At 37.7% G+C, this 25447-nt stretch overlaps 1 protein-coding gene across 1 annotated transcript in view; it reads right to left on the minus strand.

Annotated features, from left to right (window-relative positions):
• Positions 1–25447, minus strand: part of TTN (titin) — a 308950-nt gene that overhangs the window by 53409 nt on the left and 230094 nt on the right. Inside the window, exons 216-257 of the mRNA XM_074967679.1 lie at positions 24821–25120; positions 24418–24720; positions 23932–24306; positions 23538–23840; positions 22385–22684; positions 21997–22293; positions 21609–21893; positions 21220–21513; positions 20391–20690; positions 19969–20277; positions 19685–19875; positions 18265–18694; positions 17344–17652; positions 16468–16616; positions 16346–16378; positions 16126–16255; positions 15731–16030; positions 15325–15642; positions 14916–15212; positions 14505–14804; positions 13614–13928; positions 13369–13517; positions 12136–12286; positions 11766–12047; positions 11361–11663; positions 10968–11270; positions 10572–10853; positions 9739–10038; positions 9345–9647; positions 8946–9254; positions 8578–8859; positions 8008–8307; positions 7564–7857; positions 4501–7467; positions 4074–4394; positions 3681–3965; positions 3162–3461; positions 2484–2786; positions 1428–1703; positions 1030–1329; positions 636–938; positions 20–319 (exon numbers count right to left, since the gene is read on the minus strand). Coding sequence (XP_074823780.1) covers positions 20–319; positions 636–938; positions 1030–1329; positions 1428–1703; positions 2484–2786; positions 3162–3461; positions 3681–3965; positions 4074–4394; positions 4501–7467; positions 7564–7857; positions 8008–8307; positions 8578–8859; positions 8946–9254; positions 9345–9647; positions 9739–10038; positions 10572–10853; positions 10968–11270; positions 11361–11663; positions 11766–12047; positions 12136–12286; positions 13369–13517; positions 13614–13928; positions 14505–14804; positions 14916–15212; positions 15325–15642; positions 15731–16030; positions 16126–16255; positions 16346–16378; positions 16468–16616; positions 17344–17652; positions 18265–18694; positions 19685–19875; positions 19969–20277; positions 20391–20690; positions 21220–21513; positions 21609–21893; positions 21997–22293; positions 22385–22684; positions 23538–23840; positions 23932–24306; positions 24418–24720; positions 24821–25120 — 14451 coding nt within the window. The remainder of the gene's footprint in view (positions 1–19; positions 320–635; positions 939–1029; positions 1330–1427; positions 1704–2483; positions 2787–3161; positions 3462–3680; positions 3966–4073; positions 4395–4500; positions 7468–7563; positions 7858–8007; positions 8308–8577; positions 8860–8945; positions 9255–9344; positions 9648–9738; positions 10039–10571; positions 10854–10967; positions 11271–11360; positions 11664–11765; positions 12048–12135; positions 12287–13368; positions 13518–13613; positions 13929–14504; positions 14805–14915; positions 15213–15324; positions 15643–15730; positions 16031–16125; positions 16256–16345; positions 16379–16467; positions 16617–17343; positions 17653–18264; positions 18695–19684; positions 19876–19968; positions 20278–20390; positions 20691–21219; positions 21514–21608; positions 21894–21996; positions 22294–22384; positions 22685–23537; positions 23841–23931; positions 24307–24417; positions 24721–24820; positions 25121–25447) is intronic.

Genomic DNA, 25447 nt, shown 5'->3' on the forward strand with positions numbered 1-25447 from the left:
ACAAGTATACATTCCTTACCATTTTCTGCCTGAATGGTCACTGGGTCAGAAGGCTCAGAAGGCCAGCTAATGTTAATTGCTGTCTTGGCAATTGCTCTAAACTGATATTGAGCATTTTCTTCCAAATCAGTAGCAGTGTATTCTTCTTGAGGAATTTGATGCGGAGTAGAATTGCATCGTACCCACTTATGACCAGGCAGTTTGCAAGCTTCAACAAAGTAGCCAATAATTTTGCTTCCACCATCATGCTTTGGTCTTGTCCATACAAGTGACACGGTACTCTTAGTGACATCAATAACTTCAGGTTTACCAGGAGGATCTAAAAACAAACAAGACCATTATAAGTTTACCCTCATCAAAACATTTGTACATTTCAGAAAAATATTTTACAGTGGTGGATGGTATTCATAGCACATCCCTCTAAAAAACCACAAAAATGCTAGATTACACAATATGTAGATACAGTGTATTCATATTGCATATAAGACATCTAAAGAAATGGGAAAAGTGATGATTATAAAGTTGCAATTATTATTAAGTAAATGTATTACTACTACTTGTAAGTAAAATTAAATAACGTAAATTGACCATCAATATTAATGACATATTACAAATCATTTAAATGTTTTGCTTACCAACTGGGGATCTTGCCGTAACAAAATCAGTTGGCTTGCTAGGTTTGCTTGCTCCAGCTTTGTTCAGGGCATAAATTCTGAAAGTATACTCGAGACCTTCAATTAGACCTGCACAAGGATACTCTGTAGAACGCACAAGTGTATCGTTAGCCTTCACCCACAGCAAACTATTTCTTTCTTTACGCTCTATGAGGTAACCAGTAATTGGACTGCCTCCATCACTGTCTGGTTTGTCCCAAGCCACAAAAATACAGTCCTTGTTGACCTTGGTAACACGCGCATTCTTTGGTTCACTTGGAACATCTGTGGAAAAACAAATCGGATAACATTACCGGTTCTTTTACTGTTAGAAGAATTAAAATCAGAGAAATGCCATCATTTAAAACTGACATACCAAATGGGAACCTTGCAACCATCTTGTCAGATGTGAGTGGCTCAGAAATGCCAAAACGATTTTCAGCACGAACACGGAACATATACTCTTGTCCAGGGGTCAGTTTTCCAACTCTGCAGCTTGTCTTTGTGACAGAAGCTACAGCTGTTATCCAGTCTCCTCGACTTACATCACACTTTTCAACCACATAGTTTGTAATGTTACTGCCACCATCTTCGAGAGGCATATGCCATGCAAGTGTGCAAGCATCCGCATCTATATCAGAAATGTCAAATGGAGGCTGTGGTGGACCTGGGGCATCTGCATAAAGATGTAAGGTGAAAATTTTAAGAAAATAGTAGAGCATGAAATATCTTAAATCTAGCTGTGTAGAAAGTTAGGTTAAAAATGAAAGTTACCCATGACTACCACTCTGATTCTCTGAGTGGCAATACCCGAGCTGTTTTCTGCCGTAAGGGTATAGTAATCACTGTCTTTCCTAGTCACTTCCTTAATGATGAGAACAGAAGAGTTTTCTGCTTTATGCACAGCCAGACGACTGGATGTAAATACATCTTGTTCTCCTTTCATCCATTTACAGATTGGCTGAGGTTTCCCATAGACATACGCTTCAATTCTGAGTTTCTGCCCAGCTTTAATATTAACATGATCTGGCATCAGGATCTTAGGTGGCACTAAAAAAGACAAACAAACACAAATATTTGTAACTCCCTGTGAGAAATTATTTTATTTTGTCATGCAAGTGTCCTCTGCATGTCTGCTGGAGCCCTGAGGATTTTATAGATAATATCCTTAGTCTCAGTTCAGTAGGCATGTTTTAATAGTCTGAACTACAGATCTGAATGATGTAAACACCCCTGAAACCAGATGCTCCATAGCTGTCAGTGTAAATGCTGACTTTCTATCTTTATATTCTGATTTAGACTGTAAGTGAATGTTTTTGTGTTCAGATTGTCTTCTCATATATTTGAACAGTGCCTAAGACACTAGCAGCACTTAAAAACCATTATCATCCTTTTAGCCAAGGGTAACTGGATGGCAAACTTTGGAGCATAGCTATGCCACTTAATCATCAGGAAGGGTCACTGTGAAGTGACATGACACACACTCTCTGACAGGGGGTTGAGTATGCTGCTTTCCTGATGCCATCTTCAAATCATAGAAATGTAGAGCTGGAAAGGACCTCAAGAGAACACCTAGTCTATCCCTCCACGCTGAGGCAGGACTAAGTATAGCTAGTCCACCCCAACAGATGTTTGTGTAACTTGTTCTTAAAAACAGCTTAGACTTCCTGGGATGCAGGAGACTGGTGACTTAAAGTGTGATCTTCTACAGAAGTGCAGAAGAGATCATTTAAAAATTGATTTCCTAGGACTCCATCAACCAAAAACCTTGTTCATTTCATTATTAAAATAGATTTTAAATGGTATATATAGTAATAATTAGTTACTTACTGAGTTGTTCTTTAATTTCAAATATTCCTTCAGTTTCTCTTGGCAAACTTACTCCCACAGCATTTCTAGCTGCCACTCTAAATTGGTATTTCTTTCCTTCTTTCAGGCCAGCTACAACAATGTTCAGATCTTTGACAACGGAATATTGTGTCCAGCGATCCTCAGGTTGTTCTTCTTCTTTGTAGCTAATAATGTATCCATCAATTTTAGAGCCTCCATCACGCAGTGGTGGCAACCAGCCTAAAGTTGCACTGTTCTTTGTAATTTCAGTAACTTCAAGTTTTCTTGGTGGATCAGGTTCACCTTAAGAAAAAACAAAGCAGATACATTAAAACATCATCACTTTAACTGAGCATGCTTTGGTAGAATTACTAAGAATTCTGATTGCTTAATTCAAAAAGGACTTTATTTCAGAGAGACATTTTTTTGATTTGGAAAACATGTCACATTAGAAACTACCAGAGTGATTAAATTAATATAGAGTTACAATAAGTATTCAGGGTTTTAATTTTTATTCAGCAAACATATCTGCACAGGAATATTTATTCCACTGTCATTGAGAGGTTAGCAACAATACAGAATTTAGACACATCCACATTCATGAAAAATCAGAAGCTTACTGGAGATTAAAGCAAATAAAGATGCAAGAATAAAAGATCTACATTAAAAAATACTTACTTAGTGGATCTGATGCCAAGATTGGTTTTGGTGCTTCTGTTGGAACACCTGGACCATATTCATTGACAGCAGTTACTCTAAAGTAGTATTCATTTCCAGGTACAAGATTAGCTACTTTGAAACTAGTTTTCTTTACATCTGCAATGACTGTTGACCAGGTCTTTCTGTCAGCCTCACGTTTCTCCAGGATGTAGTGAGTTACTGGACTACCACCATCATTCTCAGGCGGTACCCATGAAAGCTGACATGACATTTTTGTGACATCTGAAACACTGAACTTGGCCACAGGTCCAGGAGTATCTATAATGAAACATTAATTCATATATCAGTCCTCTCTTAAAAATCCTTATTAAATTACAATGAAAGTTTGGTTAATGACTTCCTATACATGTGGAATTAATATTAGCCATGTACAGTGATACTCAAATGATATTGTGATAGGAGCCATAAAAATCCCTGTAATAAATAATTAAAGAATAATAAAACTGATGTGTTTACAAATTGTTTGTGGCGACTCACCAAGGACTCTGACATTCACAAATACGGCCTTTTCTCCAGCTGGGTTAACAACTGTCAAAGAATATTTTCCTGAATCATCACGTGTAGAATTGGGGATGACAAGGAAGGCCATAGTGTCAACCAGATCAACCTGTCCTTTTCTGACCACATTATCAATACCCACTCTCCTCCAGGTGACTTTAGGTGCTGGTCGCCCTCTAACAATGCCAAATAGTCTAATGGGACATCCTGCTCTGACGGTGACTAATTTTCTTAGGCTTGCATCCAAATCAATCTCAGGAGGTTCTGAAACAAACGTTAAAGAAAAACAACAAAAGTTCAGAATGTGAAATAAAATCTAAATGTAGCAAATAAATGATGCATGAATTCATAGATAAGATAGAAAAAAATCACCAAGTATTTCTTTAGGAGACACTGCTTCCTTCAGTTCAGCTGGTCGGCCAATGCCAACCTGGTTTTGGGCACAAACCCGGAACTCATATAGTTGTTTCTCATCCAGGCTGGTAACTGTAAATTCTGTATGAATAACTTGTGCAGTAACATTACATCGTTTCCATCCTACATCAGGAGCTGCACTTTCAACTTTTGGTCTCATTTCCACAACATATCCAATAATTGGTGCACCACCATCATAGACTGGTTTTCCCCATCCAAGAGTGATGGAACTCTTTGTGCTATCAACCACCTTCAGATTAATTGGAGGACCAGGAGGTTCTGAAAGACACGATAAAGGGCAGGAATAAGAATACATCTAAGCAACTAAGCAACCTGTTAATTTAATGTTTTATTTTAATAACAGTAAAATATATCACTACAGTACCTATTGGGTCTTTTGCCACTACCGGTCTCGATGGCAAGCTTGGTTCTCCAAGACCAATTTCATTTTCAGCCTTAACACGGAATTGGTATTCATGTCCTGGAATGAGATCTGTAACCTTCTTGCGTCTCTCTGGGATTGCACTCTTAGTAACAGGAACCCATCTTAATGCTCGTTTCTCTTTCTTCTCTAATATATATCCTGTAATTGATTTGCCACCATCATATTCTGGTGGGTTCCAAACTACAGTCATCTCATTTTTACTGACTTTAGTGACTTCGGGGGGATCAGGACGGCCAGGTCTGTCATACTTTGTTTTTGCAATAATTGGTTTTGTTTCTGTTGGAGGGCCAGTGCCCATCTTATTCTCTGCTCGAACCCTGAAGATATACTCATTGCCTTCTATGAGGCGTGTCACATTTGCATGACTTGTTAGAACAGCAGCAGAGTATGTAGACCAAACCATACGCTTGCTCTCACATTTTTCTAAGATGTAGTTTTGTATTTCACAACCGCCATCATCTTCAGGTGGGTCCCAGTTGACAGTACACCTATCACTTGAAATGTCAGAGATCTTCAAATTTCTTACAGGACCAGGTTTATCCAAAACATTAACAGTAGCATAAGCTACAAAACTACCAGCTGCATTAGTTGCAGTAATCACATATTTACCACCATCACTACGCTTAGATTTTGTGAGAACAAATTTAGATGAATTAGAAGTTGTTTCAATTGTGACTCTTGGAGATTTGGTTAAATCTGTGGCATCTCTGTCCTTTGTCCATACCACTTCTGGTTGTGGCTTGCCTTTAAGTCCTGCCTCAAGTCTAATAGAGTCACCTGCTTTTACAGTTAGCACACCACTTAACTTCAGATCAAGGACTGGTTTCTGCAGTTCTTCCTTCACAACAACTTCACTTGTCTTCACCCAGTCACTTTCACCTCCCTCATTCTTGGTCTGAACTCTGAATTGATATATTTTATTTTCAATGCATTTATCAACCATGTAGTGTGTTTCCTTAATACTGCCCTTGTGCACCCTTTCCCATTCATCTGAATCCTTCAGTTTTCTTTCAACGTGGTAAGATAAATTGGGGCTTCCACCATCATAATCTGGTCTTCTCCATTTCAGATACACAAATGTCTTTCCTGTTTCTGCAATGTGAAGGTTTTCTGGTGGACCAGGCCTATCAACAGGATTAATGGCAAGAATAGGAGTCTTGGTCTCAATGACAGGGCCTGGCCCTACTTTGTTTTCTGCACAAACTCTGAAGAAGTATTCATGGTTTTCTATGAGATTTGCCTTTACTAATCGTTTGGTAACATTAGAAGAGAGAATTGACCATCCTTTCTGGTTTGGCTCACGATACTCTACTATGTAATTTGTAATTTCTGAGCCGCCGTTATCTACTGGGTTTTCCCAAGTGAGCATACAAGAATCTTTTGTAACATAGCTTATCTTCAAGTTCTGGCATGGTCCAGGTCTGTCAAGTACATTAACAAGGGCAAATGCTTGAGCATGTCCACTGCTGTTCTTTGCTGAAATGATGTATTTTCCATGATCGTCTCTTGTGGCTTTTTTCACCTGCAGTTCAATGCGAGGGAATTCATGAACCATCTCAACACGCTTATCTTGGACTAATACTTTGCCATCCTTAGACCATGTTATGTCAGGGTCTGGTCTGCCTTTTACTCTACCAGTAATATGGATTGTTTGGCCTACTCTGATGGTGATTAAGTCACGACAGGTCAGATCTAGATCTATTTCTGGAGGAGAATGAATATCCTTTGCAAGAACAGTTTCTGGCAGTTCTCTGGGCTCTCCTTCTCCAACGATGTTAGCAGCTTTTATACGGAATCTATATTCATTTCCTTCAATTAGCCCAGGTACCCTGAAGGCACACTGTTGAATGAGTTCATCTTTATTAATCCTATTCCACTGTGTAGTTCCAGTTTTCTGACATTCCACAACGTATCCCAAAATAGGGCTGCCACCATCTTTGAGAGGCTTTGTCCACACCAGGTCAGCTGTTTCTCTGGTCTTGTCTTTTAGTTTTGGATTAATGGGAGGTCCAGGTGGTCTAATAGGGCGTGAAACTTTTACTGGGTCAGAAACTGGGGATGGTTGGCTTATGCCAACCATGTTTTCTGCAAAAACTCGGAATTCGTATGTGTTGCCCTCAAAAAGACCGGTGGCTCTGAACTTCAGTTGAAGCACTGGTGTCTTGTTGACACGTACCCATTTGCCAGATATTTCCCGACGCTCAAGAATGTATCCAGTTATTGGACTTCCACCATCGGATTTTGGTAGGGTCCAAGACACTGTTGCAGCATTTTCTGTAATATCTGAAACCACTGGTTTACCAGGTGGGGATGGTGGATCAAACATATGTTTAGCAACTGTTGGTGTTGAATCGAGGGGTGCACCAATGCCTATCTTATTCTCTGCACGGACACGGAAAATATATTCACAACCTTTCTGTAGACGTGGAACCTTAAGTTTTGTTTGATTGATTCCTGAACAGACCACTCCCCAAGATTCTTTCTTGGATTCTCGCTTCTCAACAATGTAGTTCAGCACAGGGCTTCCACCATCATCTTTAGGAGGACGCCAGGAAATAATCATGTGTTCCGGTGTGACTTCAAGAATATTAATGGGGCCAGTGGGTGGACCAGGAACATCCAAAACAGTAAGATGAAGACCAACAGTTTTGCTGCCAGCTGCATTAGACACTGTGAGAAGATATTCTCCAGTATCTTTTCTTACACAGTCTTTAACGGTAAGTACTGTTGAATAATTGTCAGTATCAATTTTGTAGTTGCCTTCTGTTTTAATTTCATTGCCATCAGTTACCCATTTTGCAGTGGGCACAGGTACACCTCTCATGATTGCAGGAAGTCTGACTGTGCTACCAGCTTTAACAACAAGACCTTCCATTAACTTCACATCTAGTTCCACATATGGAGGTACTGGAATTAGAAAAAATATAGAAATTACAATATGATTTTTTCATGGGGAACACTAAAAGTAAGAAATGAAAGAAATCATACAAATTAAAAAGGTACCTAGTTTTTCTTGACACTCTATTGGTATAGTTGTATCTGGAAGACTAAGACCCGCGATATTCTGTGCTTTCACACGGAATTTGTAAGTCTTTCCTTGCTGTAGACCAGTTACAACACACTCTAGCATGGGTACAGTCTTGAACTTAATCCATTCCTCTGCACCTTCTTCTTGATACTCCACCAAATATCCGTTGATTTCAGCACCACCATCACGATCTGGCCTATTCCAAACAAGGGAAATTTCTGTTTTGTCAACATCTACATGGTGCAGATTCTTTGGTGGCCCTGGAGGATCTTTTAAGAGCAAAAAACAAGAAGTGTAATAGGGTGAACAACCTACGCCCAATCAACACACATACACTATATTGTATTTGTACTAACAAGATCAGTTAATCAAAGTTCAAAAAAGACTCAAACCAAAACTCATCAATGAAAAATACTTACATAGTGGGTCCATAGCCTTGATTGGCTTGAGACAGTCAACATATGGACCTCGCCCATACTGGTTCTCAGCAGCAACACGGAAGAGATACTGAGTGCCTTCCATAAGATGTTTAGCCAGATGACTGTGTTTCTTGGAGGATGATGAGATGGGTACCCACTGGGCAGCAGCTACATCTTTCTTTTCCACCACATAGTTGGTAATGACAGAACCACCATTGTCCTCTGGTTCCTTCCAAGTGAGATAGCAAGAATCTCTTCTAACTTCACTTACTTGCAGATTTCTAGGTGGGCCGGGTTTATCTAATATTTTTTTTAAAAGTAAAGAATATTTATTTAATAAACAAAACTAATTTTTCAAAATTTAGCTCATTTCAATAGAAAGAAAGTTTTTACTAAAAGTACTGCTTGTCATTTACAGTCCTTTTCTCATACAGCTCTTATATTATGTTGCTTTATTATTGATAATTTCTGCATTGAAATTATTCATTTGTTCTCTGCAGATCCAATTTCTTTGATCGCCAATAAAATAATAAAAAGCATACAGTATAAACAAAGTCAAAAAATAATTACCTAGTACAATGACTTTTACTGAAACAGTCTTTGAACCAACTGGATTCTCAACAGTCAAAGAGTAAACTCCACCATCTTCATGGACAGTGTTACGAATTTCCAGCTTACTGCCAACTCCCGTAACCTCAATATCTGCTTTGGGTGAAACCTCTTGTCCTTCTTTCTTCCATGACACTTTTGGGAATGGAATTCCTTTAATTACAGCACTAAGTCTTAGTGTATTTCCAGCTTTTATGTGTTGCTCCCGTGCCATATTAGCATCAAGTATCAGCTCTGGAGGTTCTGGGAGAAAGATTCCAGTTTTAGTAAACAAGCACATTTTGACAATATCTTTTATTCATAAACTTATCTGAGTTTATTTCACTTACCAAGCCTGTCCTTTACTTCTATTGGATCAGGAACATAAGCTGGTTCTGATTCACCTGCTGCATTGACTGCCATGACTCTGAACTTATAGGTCAAACCCTCAGTAAGACCAGTGACCTTGTATTTTGTTTCAGGGCAGGAGTCTGCTGTAAGATTGGCCTTCTTCCAGTCTTCATCTCCAACTTTCTGATACTCAACGAGATAGCCAATGATCTTGCCTTTGCCATCATGACGTGGTGGTTGCCAAGACAAATCAACTGAGTTTTTTGTTTTATCCACTGCTTCAGGGTTAATAGGTGGACTTGGTTTGACTATTAAAAAAATCAGAAACCATTAAAACCTATCTGAAAAAGATTTTCAGGAACACACAGAATATGAATGGATTTTGTTTTATACTTTACCAATTGGATCTTTAGCGAAGACTGGCTTTGAAGGTGGGCTAGGATCACCAACACCAATTTCATTTGCTGCTGATACACGGAATTCATATTCACAGCCTTCAAGGAGATCAGGTACCCTGAACTGAGTTTCTGGGAAAATCGGATCTTTGGTGACTCTGGCCCATCGATTAGACATTGTTTCCTTCTTTTCCAAAATATAAGTAGTTATTGGCTTGCCTCCATCATGTGGTCTGTTCCAAATTACTAAGGCAGAATTTTTGGTAACATCTTTAATGATGGGTTGCTCCGGCGCAGAAGGAACACCTGAAGAAATAATATTTTTAAATGAATTTATAGTATAACAAGCATTCTGATGGTTAAATTATTAAAATAAAGTAGCAAATAAATAACATACTGAAACGATCCTTGGCCTTCATTTCATCAGATACTAGGGGATCACTTATGCCATAAAGATTTTCAGCATAAATTCGTACAACATACTCTTTTCCCTCAAGCAGTTTAGGAATTTTGCATGTTGTCTTGACATTGGCAGATGTTACTGGCATCCAGAGATCCCTGTGTGCATCTTTCTTCTCAATAATATAATTTGTAATTTCACTGCCACCATCATCTAATGGAGGTTTCCAGGAGATGATCATATGATCTTTATGAACTTCATCAAAAATAACTGGACCTACTGGAGGCTGAGGGCGATCTGTTAAAAGAAACAATGAACAGAAAAACCCGACAATACACAGATTGAACAGTGTCACTATTCTACTGTAAATATAACTTGGAAAAAATATAACTTGGAATAACCTAATTGTTAGAACAAAGAACTGGGAATCAGGACACCAACGTTCTATTCTTGGCTCTGCTGTTCTCTCACTATGTGATATTGAGCAAATCACTTTCCTTTAGTTTACCCATCTGTAAAACAAGACTAATACCTATCTTATTGGGCTTAATTAATTAATGCTTACAAAGTGCTTTATTATCTTGCATTGAAATTTGCTAAAATAGTGCAAAATATTATTATTAGAGCATGTCAAATTATTCATTGTAAATAAACTTAAACCAGCAATTAATTGAATACTCAAAATCAATGAATAACATATCACAAATAATAAAGGAGTGAATTCACAGTATTTCTATAAATAACTCATTTTAATATTCACTCTTTCTTCTATTTGATCAGTTCTAATTATTATTAAAAGCAAGACATTCTTATGGCTCAGTTACACTTACCAACAACAGTGACTTGACAAAGACCTTTTCTTGATCCGGAGCTGTTCTCTATGATCACACAATATTTGCCTGAATCTTCTCGGATAGATTTTAATATCCCCAAGCAAAGGGTTGTTGGAGTGGTCTGAATCTTTGTGCGCTTATCTTCTTTAACTGTAATTTCATCCTTTAACCAAGTCACCTTTGGTGCAGGCTTCCCTGAGTAACGTCCGGTGAGGCTGAAAGCTTCACCAACCCGAACAATTAGCTTGTCTCTACAATCAAGTTCAAGTGTTGGAGGAGCTAAAAGATATCATTGGGGAAAAAAAAGGTAAGTAGCAATATTAATAAAAAAATTATATACCCCAAAATATACTTGTTTGTTTTCAAACTGAATTATGAAAAATAGACCCATACCAATTTCATCCTTGCATGTGATTGGTTTTGTGCAGAAAGATGGTTTTCCTTGTCCCACAATATTGCAAGCACTCACACGATATTCGTAAGTGTCACCTTCTTTCAGTCCTTCAACAGTGTATTTCCGATCAAGCATTTTCTCCTTTGTAACCCTGTGGAATTTCTCTTTTCCAATGAGACGGCTTTCTAGGACATACATGGTTATGTCGGAACCTCCATTATATTTAGGTGGGTTCCAAGTCAATGTAACAGAATCCTTGGTAATGGCTTTTACCTCCAGATCTTCTGGACGCTCAGGTACAGCTGTAAATAAACATAAACAATGTGGTGAATACATTTTTTTTGCCAATCTCCCTTCTATTACAATCGTCTATAAAACAAAAATGTACTTACATATTGGTTCTCTGATGACAAGCTCTTTTGTTGTCTCAACGAATGGGCCCATGCCAATAATATTCTCAGGTGCAATTCGGAAAAAGTATGCCTTGCCTTCAATCAGCCCTTGAACAGTAGCATTCTGTCTTGTGACTGTATAGGTTACTGGGGTCCAAGCTTTACGGTCAGCTTCACGCTTTTCAATAATATAGTTGGTGATAGGAGAACCACCATCATCCTCTGGAGAAAACCATGTCAGTTTGCAAGAGTCATTGGTTAGGTTCTCAGTAAGGAATGGAACACCAACTGGCCCTGGTACATCTAAGATGGAAAGAAAAAGTATATATTTAGTTTTATGTACTGGATTTTATGAAACCATATTTTTAGAACAAAATTGTATGCAATTCTGAACTTCCGATTTACCTAACACATCAACAATAATAGTCTTCTTCCGTTCTCCACCTGCATTTTTGGCAAAAAGAGTGTAGAGGCCTTGGTAACTTCTCTTGCAGTTCTTAATAACCAGAGAAGAGCTGATGGCTGTTTCTTCAATTTTAGCTTCTTCCGGTAAAGCTCTTTCATCCCTGCTCCACGTGACTGTTGGAGGTGGCTTTCCTGAGACGTAAGCTATGATCCGGATCACTCCCCCAGCATGAACAACAATTCTGTCTCTGACACTAGCATCCAAGTGAAGATCAGGGGGGACTGTAAGAAATAAACAAAATGATTCAATATATTTTCTGTTTGTTCACTTTGATTGGTAAAAATGTTAAAAATAAAAATTGTAAAATACCAATTCTATCCTTCATTTCAATAACTTCTGTAACTTCGCCAGGCTCTCCGATACCAGCAGCATTTATTGCTCTAACTCTAAATCTGTAGAAACTTCCTTCTTTTAATCCTGTCACAACAAACTTGGTTCCTCTTATTTCTCTATCTTTTACCTGGAAAAAGATTATAACATCAGTCAATATCAGGAAATCACAAACACCACAAAGGAATTGGCTATTGGTGGCACTCATGTATACAAAACAACTGTTATGGTATAATTGTCCAACATCCACAAGTACAGCAGGCTCTAAATGCAGTGACACCAGCACTGTTCAAATACAAGGAATGGGCATTCCACAGAGAAGGCATTCAGGACATCCCTGGTGCATATGAGTGATATGCGGATTGAAGGGAACATTGTGAGGGGAATATAGGGTAATGGAAATGCAGGAGAGTGACTTGGAGATGTACTATCATGCAGATTCATCAGTTTGAACAATTCCTCTAACTAGGGAGTCATAAAGGAGCCATAGCAGTTACAACAGAGTGCATGATCTGAGGCAGACGAATGGCTGCATAGGGTTCCTGTACACCAAAATGCCAGTTTGGAGGTGAAAGGAGGAAAAGTGGGGAAAAAATCCCTCTCTCATGCGCCTTTCTGGATCTCTTGTGCATAGCCTGTTTACATGGATTTTATGCACAGGTTGGGGCAGCATTTGGCTTATAGCAAATATATGAAGAGGTGCAAAAGTAGGCAAACTGGACAAGTGGCATGTATTTATGACCAAATTGCTGGTTGGGAAACATTAACTTCTGTTCTATATGCACCAGTGAGATTTTCAGTAATGTATTATTGAAAAGCAGTAGGAAAACGTGGAGGCATTGTTTGCAAAGTAACTAGGAATAATTTGACATTCCATTGGCTCCTTTACTTTTGTACCTAATATCCACTTTCACATGAACCTTCTGCTCCTTTATTGATAACTATAAACATACTTTGCTGCACAGAACTGTGAAGTTTAGAGAATCTGAGTTTAGGAAAATACTGAGGTATCTTAGACACCACAGTGTGGCAAATATTAACTTTTGAATTTGGCCATATATTTTAAAACTACGAAGATAATTATTGTACAAAGAAGACATGATAATTTGTCCCATATAGTTGGTGTAATGAGAATATGTACAAATATACATTAGCGACAAATATTGTTTAAAGATAGAGGAAACCCAAATCCTATAATAGTATTTCACCTACCTTTTCCCATTCTTCCTTTCCTTCCTCTTTATATTCAACTATGTAACCAGTGATCTTAGAACCACCATCCTTTAATGGTGGAGCCCATTCCAGATCAACAGATGACTTTGTCCAGTCAGTAACTTTTGGAATTGGCGGACCAGGGGGGGCTGGAAAATAATATGATATCATTACATTATAACAATACATTTTTTCTTCTCAATGGAACATTTTTAATTTGAAAAATATAAATTTAACATATTTACCAATAGGGTCTCTAGCAATTGCTGGGTCAGATGGCATGCTTGGTGGACCAACACCAGCTGCATTAATAGCCAATACACGGAACTGATAGTCTGAGCCTTCAATAAGACCAGTTACTTTGTAAGAAACGCCTAGGGTCATAGGTTTGATAGGATCACGGTTAACCCTTGTCCATCTCTTTCCAGTGGTCTCTTTACGCTCTAGCCAGTAACCTGTTACAGGAGAGCCTCCATCATATTCTGGTTCCTCCCAGTTGACAGTCATGGAGTCATATGTTATGCTGCTAACCGTTGGCTTGTCGCATGGTCCAGGAACACCTGGAAAAAAAGTTACACAAATTTTGTAACAAAATGTTAAAATATAAAATGTCTGTGCCTCATTTAACTGTCAAGGTTAACATTCACTGGCCCTCTGTGTACCTTTCTGTGGCCAGTGTGTGTAGGAAAAGTTTGTAATATAGTCTTCTTTTCTCAGACCTAGCATTCCCTTTCTGTCAGACCAGCAACTAAGAAGCTAACTCCCTTATTCTTTATTGTCTTTTTCCATAACTCAAGTTAAGGAAATAACTCTTCCATAACGGTAAGGTCAGTATTATCCCAAATATAACTGTATGATCCAGTCCAGTTTCAATAAAACCAAATATAGTGTATTTTAAGATATAGCAAAGAAAAAGAGACAAAACATTAACATTTTAAACGTTAACTACCTAACAGGATATCTATGGTAAAAATCTTTCAAACTATTCTAGAAATTTCAGATATGTGGGAGACATAAAAGCAATTGGTAATTTACAGCTTTGCCATAATAGATGAGCTGATTCTTTAGACTCTGCATTGTCAAAGTCACTACAAAGCATGAGAACAACTAACATTTGAACACAATATCATACTTACTGAAAAGGTTTCTTGCTGTTTGTGGTTCACTATCAAGAGGCTCCCCAATACCAAATTTATTTTGTGCCATGATGCGGAACATATATTCATGGCCTTCCAGCAATTTGGGCACAGTGAAGATGCATTCCTTCGGCTCGTTGGTAACAGGTACCCATGTTCTTCTATTAGCTTCCCTTTTTTCAATAACATAGTTTGTAATCTTAGAACCACCATCATCTTTAGGAGGAAGCCAAGACAAGGTCATCTGATCAGTTGAAATGGATTCAAATTTAATGGGTCCCTCTGGTGGTCCAGGACGTCCTGAAAGTTAAATTTTAAGAATTATGAATGCATAATTATAATACATTTAAAATAAAGTATCATATTCACAGAATCAACACATGCAATTGTACAAAACCCCTTGATATTTACCAAGAACATTCAGCCTCATCTCCTTTGAAGCAGTTCCCAGATTATTTACAGCAGTTAAAGTGTACAAGCCTGTATCTCTTCTGCGAGACTGTTGGATTAATAAGGTGCAAGTATCTTCGCTCACAACCTTATTGACATGTTGATCATACAGTACTGGTGTTTTGTCATCAGGTTTCTTTGGAGTAGCTTTAAACCACGTTAATGTGGGGAATGGCACACCCTTTATCTTGGCTATAATGTTAATATCTGTTCCCTCCTCAACCTCCATAAATTCTTTGAGTTCAATTGATGGTGGACCTAGTATGAAACACAAAAAACATAAATTGCCATTAAAAGGGATACAAAAGCAAATATACTTTTAAAGTTGTATAATGAAATGTTCTGTTTTCCAGCATTGTTCAGTACTTACACGTTTGGTCTTTGACAACAATTGGGCCAACTGTAGCAGATGGTCTGCTGGGACCCGCTTCATTTACAGCTTTGACCCTGAATTCATATTCTTCACCTTCTTTCAGGTCCTCAACAGTAAACTTTGTTTCCTCTACATCACGTCTATTGCACTGTTTCCAAGACTCTTTCCCTTCCCCAGTACGATCCCAGTGAAGACACTCAATATTATAATGTGTAACAGGGGCACCACCATCATTCTTTGGAGGTTTCCATGTCAAGCTAACAGTGTTTTTAGTTACAAGACCAATCTTGAGTTTGATAGGTGGATCAGGAGGATCTTTAAAAATCAAATAGAAATTGGAATCAACCGACATTATAGTAGCATTTGGTTATCAAAGGAGATGTTCCATTTTGATTTAACTTACGGATTGGATCCCTGGCTGTGGTCCGTTGGATTGTGTCTGCAGGCGGCCCAATACCAAAGCGGTTTTCTGCACGTACACGGAAGAAATATTGTTGCCCGGCTATGAGATCAGGTACAATGAAGGAAGTGCTTCCACAGTCTGGATTAACTTTTGTCCAGGCCTTCCCTTCAACTGTCCTCTTCTCTATAACATAGCCTTTGATTCTGTCTCCACCATCATTGTCTGGCATCTTCCATGAAAGTTTGCAACTACATCTTGCTATATCACTCACTTTCAGGTCTTTTGGTGGCCCTGGCACATCTGTTAGTATAAAAGCACAACAGAAGCAGTTTTAGATAAATACCTAGAAAACATGAAAAATTCTATATGAATACTCCAACATGTATATGACGTACCAAGGACGTTAACTCTAACATTTACAGTTTTCTGTCCTGCTTTATTCTTTGCTGTAATACTGTATCTTCCAGAATGGCCTCTGTTACATTCTGGGATAGTAATTATTGAAGTAGTATTGGTTACTTCCAGCTGCAAATAAAAAGAGATATATATTGATTATAAATAATTACAAAATGAAAAATTTAGCAATATAGAAACAATTTAATTTTTTTACATTACCTGAGCATCTTCAGGTATATTATTGACTCCATCCTATAAATAAAGAAGAAAAAGTAAATGTAACAGAGATGTCTTTAAATAGTTAGCAACAGATTTAGAAAGTAATCAGTTCTTTTAATAACCTTTATTGCCTTCTTGGCTTCTCCTTCAAATTCCCAAGATGTTTTTGGAACTGGACGCCCCTTTATAATGGCTGGGATTTTAATTGTTGTACCAGAACGAACAGAGAGAAAATCTTGTGCTCCGATATCAATAAAAACTTCTGGTTCCTCTGCAAAAAGATTTAGAAATATAATTGTTAGATGAGTTATTGAAATTAAAATTCAGCCAGCTATGCACGAAAACCTCATGATACATTCCAAAGCATGCACAGTATACATCAGGACAGTGGCTCTTAACCTGGGGTGTGAGATGCCCTTTCTGGGGGTGAGAGACATGCCAGATTTTTTTAGAAGGTAAATCATCGAAAACACAAATTAAGCACAGGCATGTAAGTACAACTACTTTGTTTCATCAAACCTATGTATTTATTAACATTAGACATTTTTTAACTATTACTGTAATATACAAACAAAAATATATCTAGGTTTGAAGAACTGACCTACTTCAATGATTTTTGATAACGGTGCGAGAACATATTTTGAGAACCAAAAGGGGCACAGGCTGCAGTAAAGATTAAGAACCACGGCATCAGGAGGACCCCAATGCTCTGTGGGGCACTTGTTGCTGTTGCTTTTTCATTGGGCACAATGTAACCTTTATGTCTAGTTATAACGCTTGTCAGATTTCTGGTTGGTGATATCCTGTTCAAGGTCACTTTCTTAGATTTCCAGCTTCTTTGTTGATGTTCTTGAATAATTCTGTGTACTGGGCTAGGTCTACCATGGTGGGCCCTGCTGTTTGAACTTGGTCTTTACCCCTCTTTGTCTCCTAATGCACATGCACAGCAAACGGTAGGATTTATCTCTAAATATCTAAATTAATTCCAAGACTCTTACCTAGAATTTCCTTGACGGGTATTTCTGATGTTGGAAGACTTGGTTCAGATTCCCCAGCAGCATTTACAGCTTTCACTCTAAATCTGTACTTTCTAAGTTCTTTCAAGTTGGGTACAACACATTCGCAAGTAGGGAATAGTTTGTCTAGTTCATTCACCTTCTTCCAGTCAGTACTACCTTCTTCTTGCATTTCAACAATGTATCCTTTTATAGGACTGCCACCATCTTTTTGTGGCGGTTTCCATTTAAGAGATATAGTGGATTTGGTTCTATCTGTGACCTCTGGGCATGATGGTGCACCAGGTACAACTTGTAAGAAAATGCAGAAAGTTTTGGCTGGGAGTTAGTGTCTATGTATTTCAATTTTACATTTTAAAATGCTGTAATGTCAGCAAAAGTAGTATTTTTCTATACATTTGTCAAAAAGAATGGTAGTAAAAATTGAGAATACTGCAAATATGTATATTTACAAACATGTTATGTATATGACATATACCATATGTGAAATTGTTATACATGTTTTTTATATTTACAACACATATAACAATTATACATACACTTAAAGCAAAAATATAAACATTATTCTACTGTAATAATATTTAACAACAAAGAAGAATAAATCACTGATTCTGAACTCGCTTACACCAGCTTAACCAGGAGTAGTCCATTGAAATCACTGGAGTTAAACTGATGTAAAAGTATGGCATGTGAGATCAGAATTAATTATCTGAACTAAAATAAAAATAATTAATAGTTAATCAGAAAATCATTACACTGAAAACAGAATGGCATTATGTAGGCCCCAGTCCTGCAAACATTTCATCAGTCTAGTCCCACTGAATTCAACATCAATAAAGGTTACAGAATGTTGTTTTTATGTATTATAACCTTTAAAGCAACTCATAAAAACTGTATACTTACATATAGGATCTGCTGCTAACGCAGGATCTGATGGTTCACTGGGAGGGCCAATTCCAGCAATATTTACAGCCATTGCTCTAAACTGGTATTCAACGCCTTCAATCAACCGCAAGACATTAAATTCCAGCCCTTTCATTACTGGTTTTGTTACTGGAGCTCTGTTAACACGTGACCAATAGACACCTCCGACTTCTCTCTTCTCCAACCAATACCCAGTGATTGGGGCTCCACCATTGTCCAAAGGAGGCTCCCAAGTCACCAGCATTGATGACCTAGTGTGATCTAAAACTTTTGGTTTTCCAGGAGGTCCAGGAAGGCCATATGGATCCTTAATGACCACTTTCTCTGAGAGGCACTCATCACTTGTCCCATATTTGTTTACTGCCCTGACTCTAAACTGGTATTCACCATTTGTTGCAAGTTTCCACACCTGAAAAACAAGATTTAAATTAATAAATAACTGTTTCCAAAATAAGTATATGTTAAATTTTCCCTCTTTTGATGCTGTTTAATTAAACTCTTCCTTAGTTATCCCAATGAATGGCTACAAGTACCTCTATATGCTGCACCATAGAGACTTGTATATCATGCACACAGAGCCAAGAGTGAATGAGAATGTCATAATGCTCTTGGTCTTTGAGGTAGGTGCAGACATCAATCCACTTATTTGTTCCTACCATTTGGGCTGTTTGCCCTTTCAGCAAGAGGGCAATATACTGGAGGGAAGCTGGAGGCTAGTGCTACTAAGAGGTACAGCAGCAGGTCAGAACAGCAGGGTAAGCAAAAAACCTAACAAAATTGACCAAATTGCCAAGTGGTCACATACTTTTGTCAGTGTCTTAAGTTAGTGAGAATGACTCTGACATATATCAGTATGATTAAGTTTTAAAGGAGGGTGAGAATGAATCCTCACTGAGATGCTTATAACAATTCAAAAGCAAAACTGGAAAAACAATTAATAAAAAAACCACTGGATTTAAAATGTCTGTATAGTGATTTTTTCAAAATGAGAGAACTTGTCAGCTACTGTACCTTTACTGGGTCATATGAAATTGTGATCACCCTTACTCTCTAAATACAAAATTATATTTCTGATATAAATTAACCTAGAAGACACAAAAGGGATACATCTCCTTAATTCAGATATTAACTTCTTTATAAAATAAATGACATAACTGAATATATTATTTTCTTGTTGGGATTTAAGGAAAATACACAATGGCAATAGTGATTATCTAGAAATTCTGGTCATGGTCAGTGTACCACCTGCTCAGATAACTATGTGTTCTGTAATTTTTCATTGTATTGATAATTCATTTTATTTCAGTATTGTACGTGTGTTATTTTTGTTATTTAAGCATGTTGAATTACATAATAAAGACATTTTGTAAAGTACAGAAAAGTTTTCAGATAACTTTACCCCAAATCGTCTGTCAACTACTGTGCTGGAGACCTCCTCCCATTCAGATTTCTTCCTACTAGCATCACGTTTTTCAATAATGTAATGAGTAATTTCACTGCCACCATTATCAAGGGGGACATCCCAGGTCAAATAGCATGATTCTGCTTTAATGTCAGAAACGGCAAGATTTCTTGGTGGAGAAGGACGATCTAAATAAAAACAAAACAATATAATATTATGTTATGGAAAAGGCAAAAACATATTTGCTTTTGTCTTTTCATTAAAATAAATCAGATCCTTACCATACACTTCAACATAAGCATTGCGATATGCTGTGCCGAGACGATTGGTAGCTGTGACTGTGTAAGTGCCTTTATCGTCCCTAAGTGTAGCAGGCATACTAAGTTCAGTTTTTGCTTCAGATCTAGATATTTCTTGTTTGGTTATTTTAAGTGCATCTGATGGTTTGTCAATTAAAACTTCATTTTTGGCCCATTCAATCTTTGGCATTGGTAAACCTGTGACATCAGCTGGAATATTAACTGGCTCTCCTGCCCTCACTTTGATAGTATCTCCTCTGATAGCCAGACGTAATGTGACAGTTGGAGGTACTGTAAAACAAAACAAAATAAAAATAAAAGAATGAAGGCGGTAACAAAAAGCAAAGAAACTAGCTAACAGAGTTTTGAAAGCCGTTGTACGTGTTTCTAATAAACAGGTGTACCTTCATCATCTTGTATAACTACGTTAAGTGGTAGTGATGGTTCACTTTCACCAATAGCATTGACTGCTTTGACACGGAATTCATACATATGAAGCTCAGCAAGATTGTCTACAAGAAGAGATGTAGTTGGACAGAGTTGCTGGTTAACTCTTTCAAACACATTTGAGTCATGTCTTCTCTTATCAACGATGTATCCTATGACAGGACTGCCACCATCATTACGGGGAGGCTTCCAGTCAAGTGTAATGGTTGACTTTGTCCTCTCTGTGTACATGAACCTCTCAGGTGCTGTTGGAGGACCTATTATCACAAGTAATTCACAATGAAAAATATAAGTCATATATATACTTAAAGTTTTGTTTCATTTCTTATCCTATTAAATAAAATAGATTTGGTATTTTTAAAGCAGCATCTTTCATATGCAAGGTATCCAAATTATTATAATGTAGTGTGAAGTTTTTCTGATAGTGAAGTGACTATGTAGGCAACAGGGCAACAATTAGTGTCTCAACAATAGTTTAAACACAGACTTTGTCAATGGAAGCTGCCTGATTGAAAGAAGAAGAGACAAAGTGGTTATCTCCTACTCCTTTTCAGAAATGGTCATGGTAATTTTACATAAGTGAGATCTAACTTCAACAGTTACTCTGCTGAAGGTCTGAAGCCTTAACTCTGTAGCAGGTAAGTATGAAAACTAAAAAACCCCATTAATATGTCTATGTACATTGAATATACAGTGTGCCATCTCAGCATTAATTAAATAACTGTGCAGTGATCTAGATCTCCCTATATTTAATAACTGACATAAGCAAACAAATAGTTATTTTACCTAATGGGTCAACTGCAAGAATTGGTCCTATGTCAACAGGTGGACCACAGCCAAACTTATTCTTGGCAATAACACGAAACATATATTCCTGTCCTTCAACGAGACCTGTAATATCACACTTAGATCTCTCAGTATCTATACACTGTCTCCAAGTATGCATTTTGGCATCTTTGCGTTCAACAAGGAAGCCAGTGATATCACTTCCTCCATCATCTTCAGGATCAGACCAGTTAAGCAGACACATCTTTCTGTTCACAACCACAGGTTTTAGGTCAAGCACTGGCCCAGGAACATCTGAAAAAGAAAACATGTTGTATAAGAAAAAAACAAAGATTTCTTGTATCTAGGAATACTTAACAATTGGTTTCACAGCATGTAATATTTCTTACCAAAAACTTCTACTCTGGTTGCTGCAAATTTGGAACCACTCTCATTGGTTGCAGTAATCACATATCTTCCGTGGTCTTTTCTCAATGCATTCTGAATAGTTAGTTCTGATCTGGTGCCAACGTTTTCAATAACAACCCGCTCTTTGTCTAATTCACCTTCCTCCACAGTCCACACAATTGTAGGTGTAGGGCGCCCAGTTACAGTAGCAGGAATTTTAAGAGTTTTCCCAGCCATTATCTGAATGCCTGCTTTGACAGAAACATCCAATTCAACATGAGGAGGCTCTGCAGAAAAATAGGAATTGTGCGTTAGTTTAAGGGAGATAAAAGAGTCTAACATGCCATACTGGCTACTATATGTTAAATGACATTTGCACAACAACAGTACCTTGAGGTTCTGAAACTGTTATAGGTTCAGTTTCACCAGGTGGTCCTTCCCCAGCTGCATTAACAGCGGTAACACGGAGTTTATAGTCAGCACCTTCTCTAATTTCTTTAACAGTGTATTTTCTAATCTTAATGGATTTCTCTGTGCAGCGTGACCATTCATTTATGCCCACCAGTTGTTTGTAAATGAAATAACCGATGATATCACCACCACCATTGAATGCTGGAGGTTCCCATTCTAGCTCAATAGCAGTTGAGCTTGTATCAACAACTCTTGGAATTGGTGGACCAGGTGGCACTAAAGAAATAAAAAAGTGTAAATCAAAATTCATGGATACTTAATCTACTCTTGTCAGCCTCCAACCATTATCTTCTATTAAAATGCTTACATATTGGGTCCTGAGCAGTTTTTGGATCTGAAGGTGGACTAAATTTGCCAGGGCCAGCTGCATTTTCAGCACACACTCTAAAGATATAGTTAAGTCCTTCCAAAAGCCCATCGGCTCTTATTTCTAGGGTGTTCAGGAGGTTTCTGTTGACACGAGCCCAGTGAGTACTATTGATTTCACGTTTTTCAATCCAATAACCCAAGATGGGGCTACCGTTGTCTTTTGGTTCTTTCCATTTAACCAACATACTATTACTGGTAACATCCTCCACTTCAGGTTTATCAGGTGCATCCGGTGGAGCTAAAAAAATTAAAAAGAAAGAGAAAAATGCAATTTTGGCATCTATGATTTCTTATCCAGATCTCAAATTTAATTTTATGTATGTAGTGAGGCATTATGGCCTAGTGGACTAAGCATGGGGAAATAACCTGTTCTAACTGCAGCTCTATCATGTTCTTACTGTGTGATTTTGGACAAGTCAGTTAAACTTACTGTGATTTAGTTTACTAATCTGTAAAACAGAGATAATAATGTGGAACTCCTTCACACGGGCCATGATTAATTTGTTAATATTTTAAAGCGAAAAGTACTATATAAAAGAGTGCATTGTAATACATTTGGCCTTTGTCGCTATCTTCAAGGTAGTCAGTAGGTTGGGCCCAGGATATCTAAAAACTGGGATAAAGACTGTGGTCAGCAACTCCTCTGGCACAATGGGACTTTCCAACATAAGGATAAAGCTTGTCTGTGCTGGAGACAGAGCTCTCTGAGGGACTAATCCGAGACTGTACTATGAACCCCTACAGGAACTAAGGACCAATACAAACCTCACCACCTTCTGCTCCAAACAGAAGGTGCAATTCTTCAACATTGCATTTTCTTACATAAACATACAGTCGCATGTACATTAAAAAAAAACCCGAACCCCAAACAACACCCTGTCAAAACAAAACACTATACTCCACATACAATTTCTCCCCTAACAGGGGGACAAGATAAAAAAAAATGAACCACATTTGACAGATGCTAGTTACATTGCTTAATGCACTTCTGGAATGCATTCAGATACTAGTGATACGGATAGTATAAAAAACCCCATATAGAATAGAATTTCTCCAAAAGTATTGTGTTTAAATATCAACATAAGACTTACTGAATGGATCTTTGGCTACCAGTGGTTTGGAAACACATGGTGGTCCAGGTCCTAACCGATTTTCAGCTGATACACGGAAAAGGTATTCCTTTCCTTCAATCAATTTTAGCACGTGGTATTTGCAATGCCTGAGTGTTGAAGTGACAGTAACCCAGCCTATTTCAGCTTTTGAGTTGTCTTTCTTTTCCAGGACATAGTTCAGGATTTCACTTCCACCATCATCAAGAGGAGGCTCCCACTTGCAAACAACAGAATGTTTTCTAACATCTTCAAATGTAAAGTTGATAGGAGGTCCAGGCGTATCTATTTTTTAAAACACCAGTAAAAAATGATTAGTGTCCTCTGGTGAGCATCTGCTCTGACATTTTAAACAATGAGCTGTTTAAGCACATACCTAATACGTTTACTTCACATGAGGCTTTTGCAACACCATGATCATTTTCAACTCTGATTGTAAATGTGCCATGGTCAGGTCTGAGTGAGTCACGAACGGCTAACAAGGACTCTCCAGGTATGTGGTTGTCAATATTCAAACGTTCTGGCAGTGAAAGGTAGAATGGCTCCTCTTCTTCAACTTCACCCTTCCTTCTCCTAGTAAACTTTGTTACTCTCTTTTTTATTTCCTGTGGCCTAATAGTTTCATCATTCCTTAACCATGTAATAGATGGGTACGGTGCTCCTGAAATATGTGCTTCCAGTGCAATTTCATCACCGCGCCTCACCTCAAGGCCAGCCTGCAGATTAGCACTAAGGAAGACTTTTGGAGCCTCTGTAATAACAAGAAATGTATTTTTAAGTTGCATTTAGAAATGAAGTTAAAAGTAGTATTTTCTGGTAGGTTTAAGAATTGATGGTAGTAAGAAAAATAAGCAAATCATACCAATGGGATCAACAGCTTTCACTAATGGAGTGATACGAGAAGGTTCACTGACACCTGCAGCATTCTCTGCACGAGCACGGAATTGGTATTGCTTGCCCTCCTCAAGACCTTTTACTGTGTAAGTCAAAACAGGTACCAAAAATTCATTGCACCTTTCCCACTCGTCTTGACCCTTAGCAATCTTTTCTAAGATATAGCCCATAATCTTGCATCCTCCGTCATACAAAGGTGGCTTCCATGTAAGTGTTACTGACTTGGATGTTGTATTAGAAATCTCAAGATCAACAGGTGGATCTGGACGCTCTGTAGAATAATAATAAAAATAGAATTTAAACAAATAGAAGATATAGAGAAATTATTTTAACATCTATCTAGTCGATTATCCATTGATATAAGAACTTACGCTTTGGATCTTCAGCAATGACTGGGTTCCTTAATTCAGTGTATTCACCTCCTCCAATTTTATTGACAGCCTTAACACGGAAGTAATATTCACCATTTGGTATAAGATCCTTGACATTCCACGAGAGTTTGTTCTCACCAGACATCACTGGAATATATGTTCTCCGACCAGCTTCTCTACGTTCCAGGACATAATGTAAGATGGGAGTGCCACCATCATACTCTGGAGGTTCCCAGGATATCTTACATGAATTTTTAGTCACTTCACTTGCTTTAATGTTTTTGCACTGTCCAGGCAGACCTGTTTCAAATAATAATTTTTATATAATTACCCTAACAACAACAAGAAACTAGGAAACTGCTTTAGTACAAATGTGAAATTACATTGTATTTTTTACTTCTGTTTTGCACAAAGCAGACCAAAAGGACAAATATTGGTTGCACAACATAGACATGAATTTACATTTCCTTATGGCAGTAGACATGAAAGATTCATATAACCTGTTGACTTAGTTTATTTGTTTTATTCTCCATACTAATTGGCTTATTAAGGGATTACAGATCTATTAAAGTGTCAAAATTGATCTTTGAGATTTTATGCTTAATTAATATTTTAAATATAAATAGT

The sequence above is a fragment of the Natator depressus genome, chromosome 11 (genome assembly GCF_965152275.1).
Source record: "Natator depressus isolate rNatDep1 chromosome 11, rNatDep2.hap1, whole genome shotgun sequence".
Taxonomy (NCBI): Eukaryota; Metazoa; Chordata; order Testudines; family Cheloniidae; genus Natator; species Natator depressus.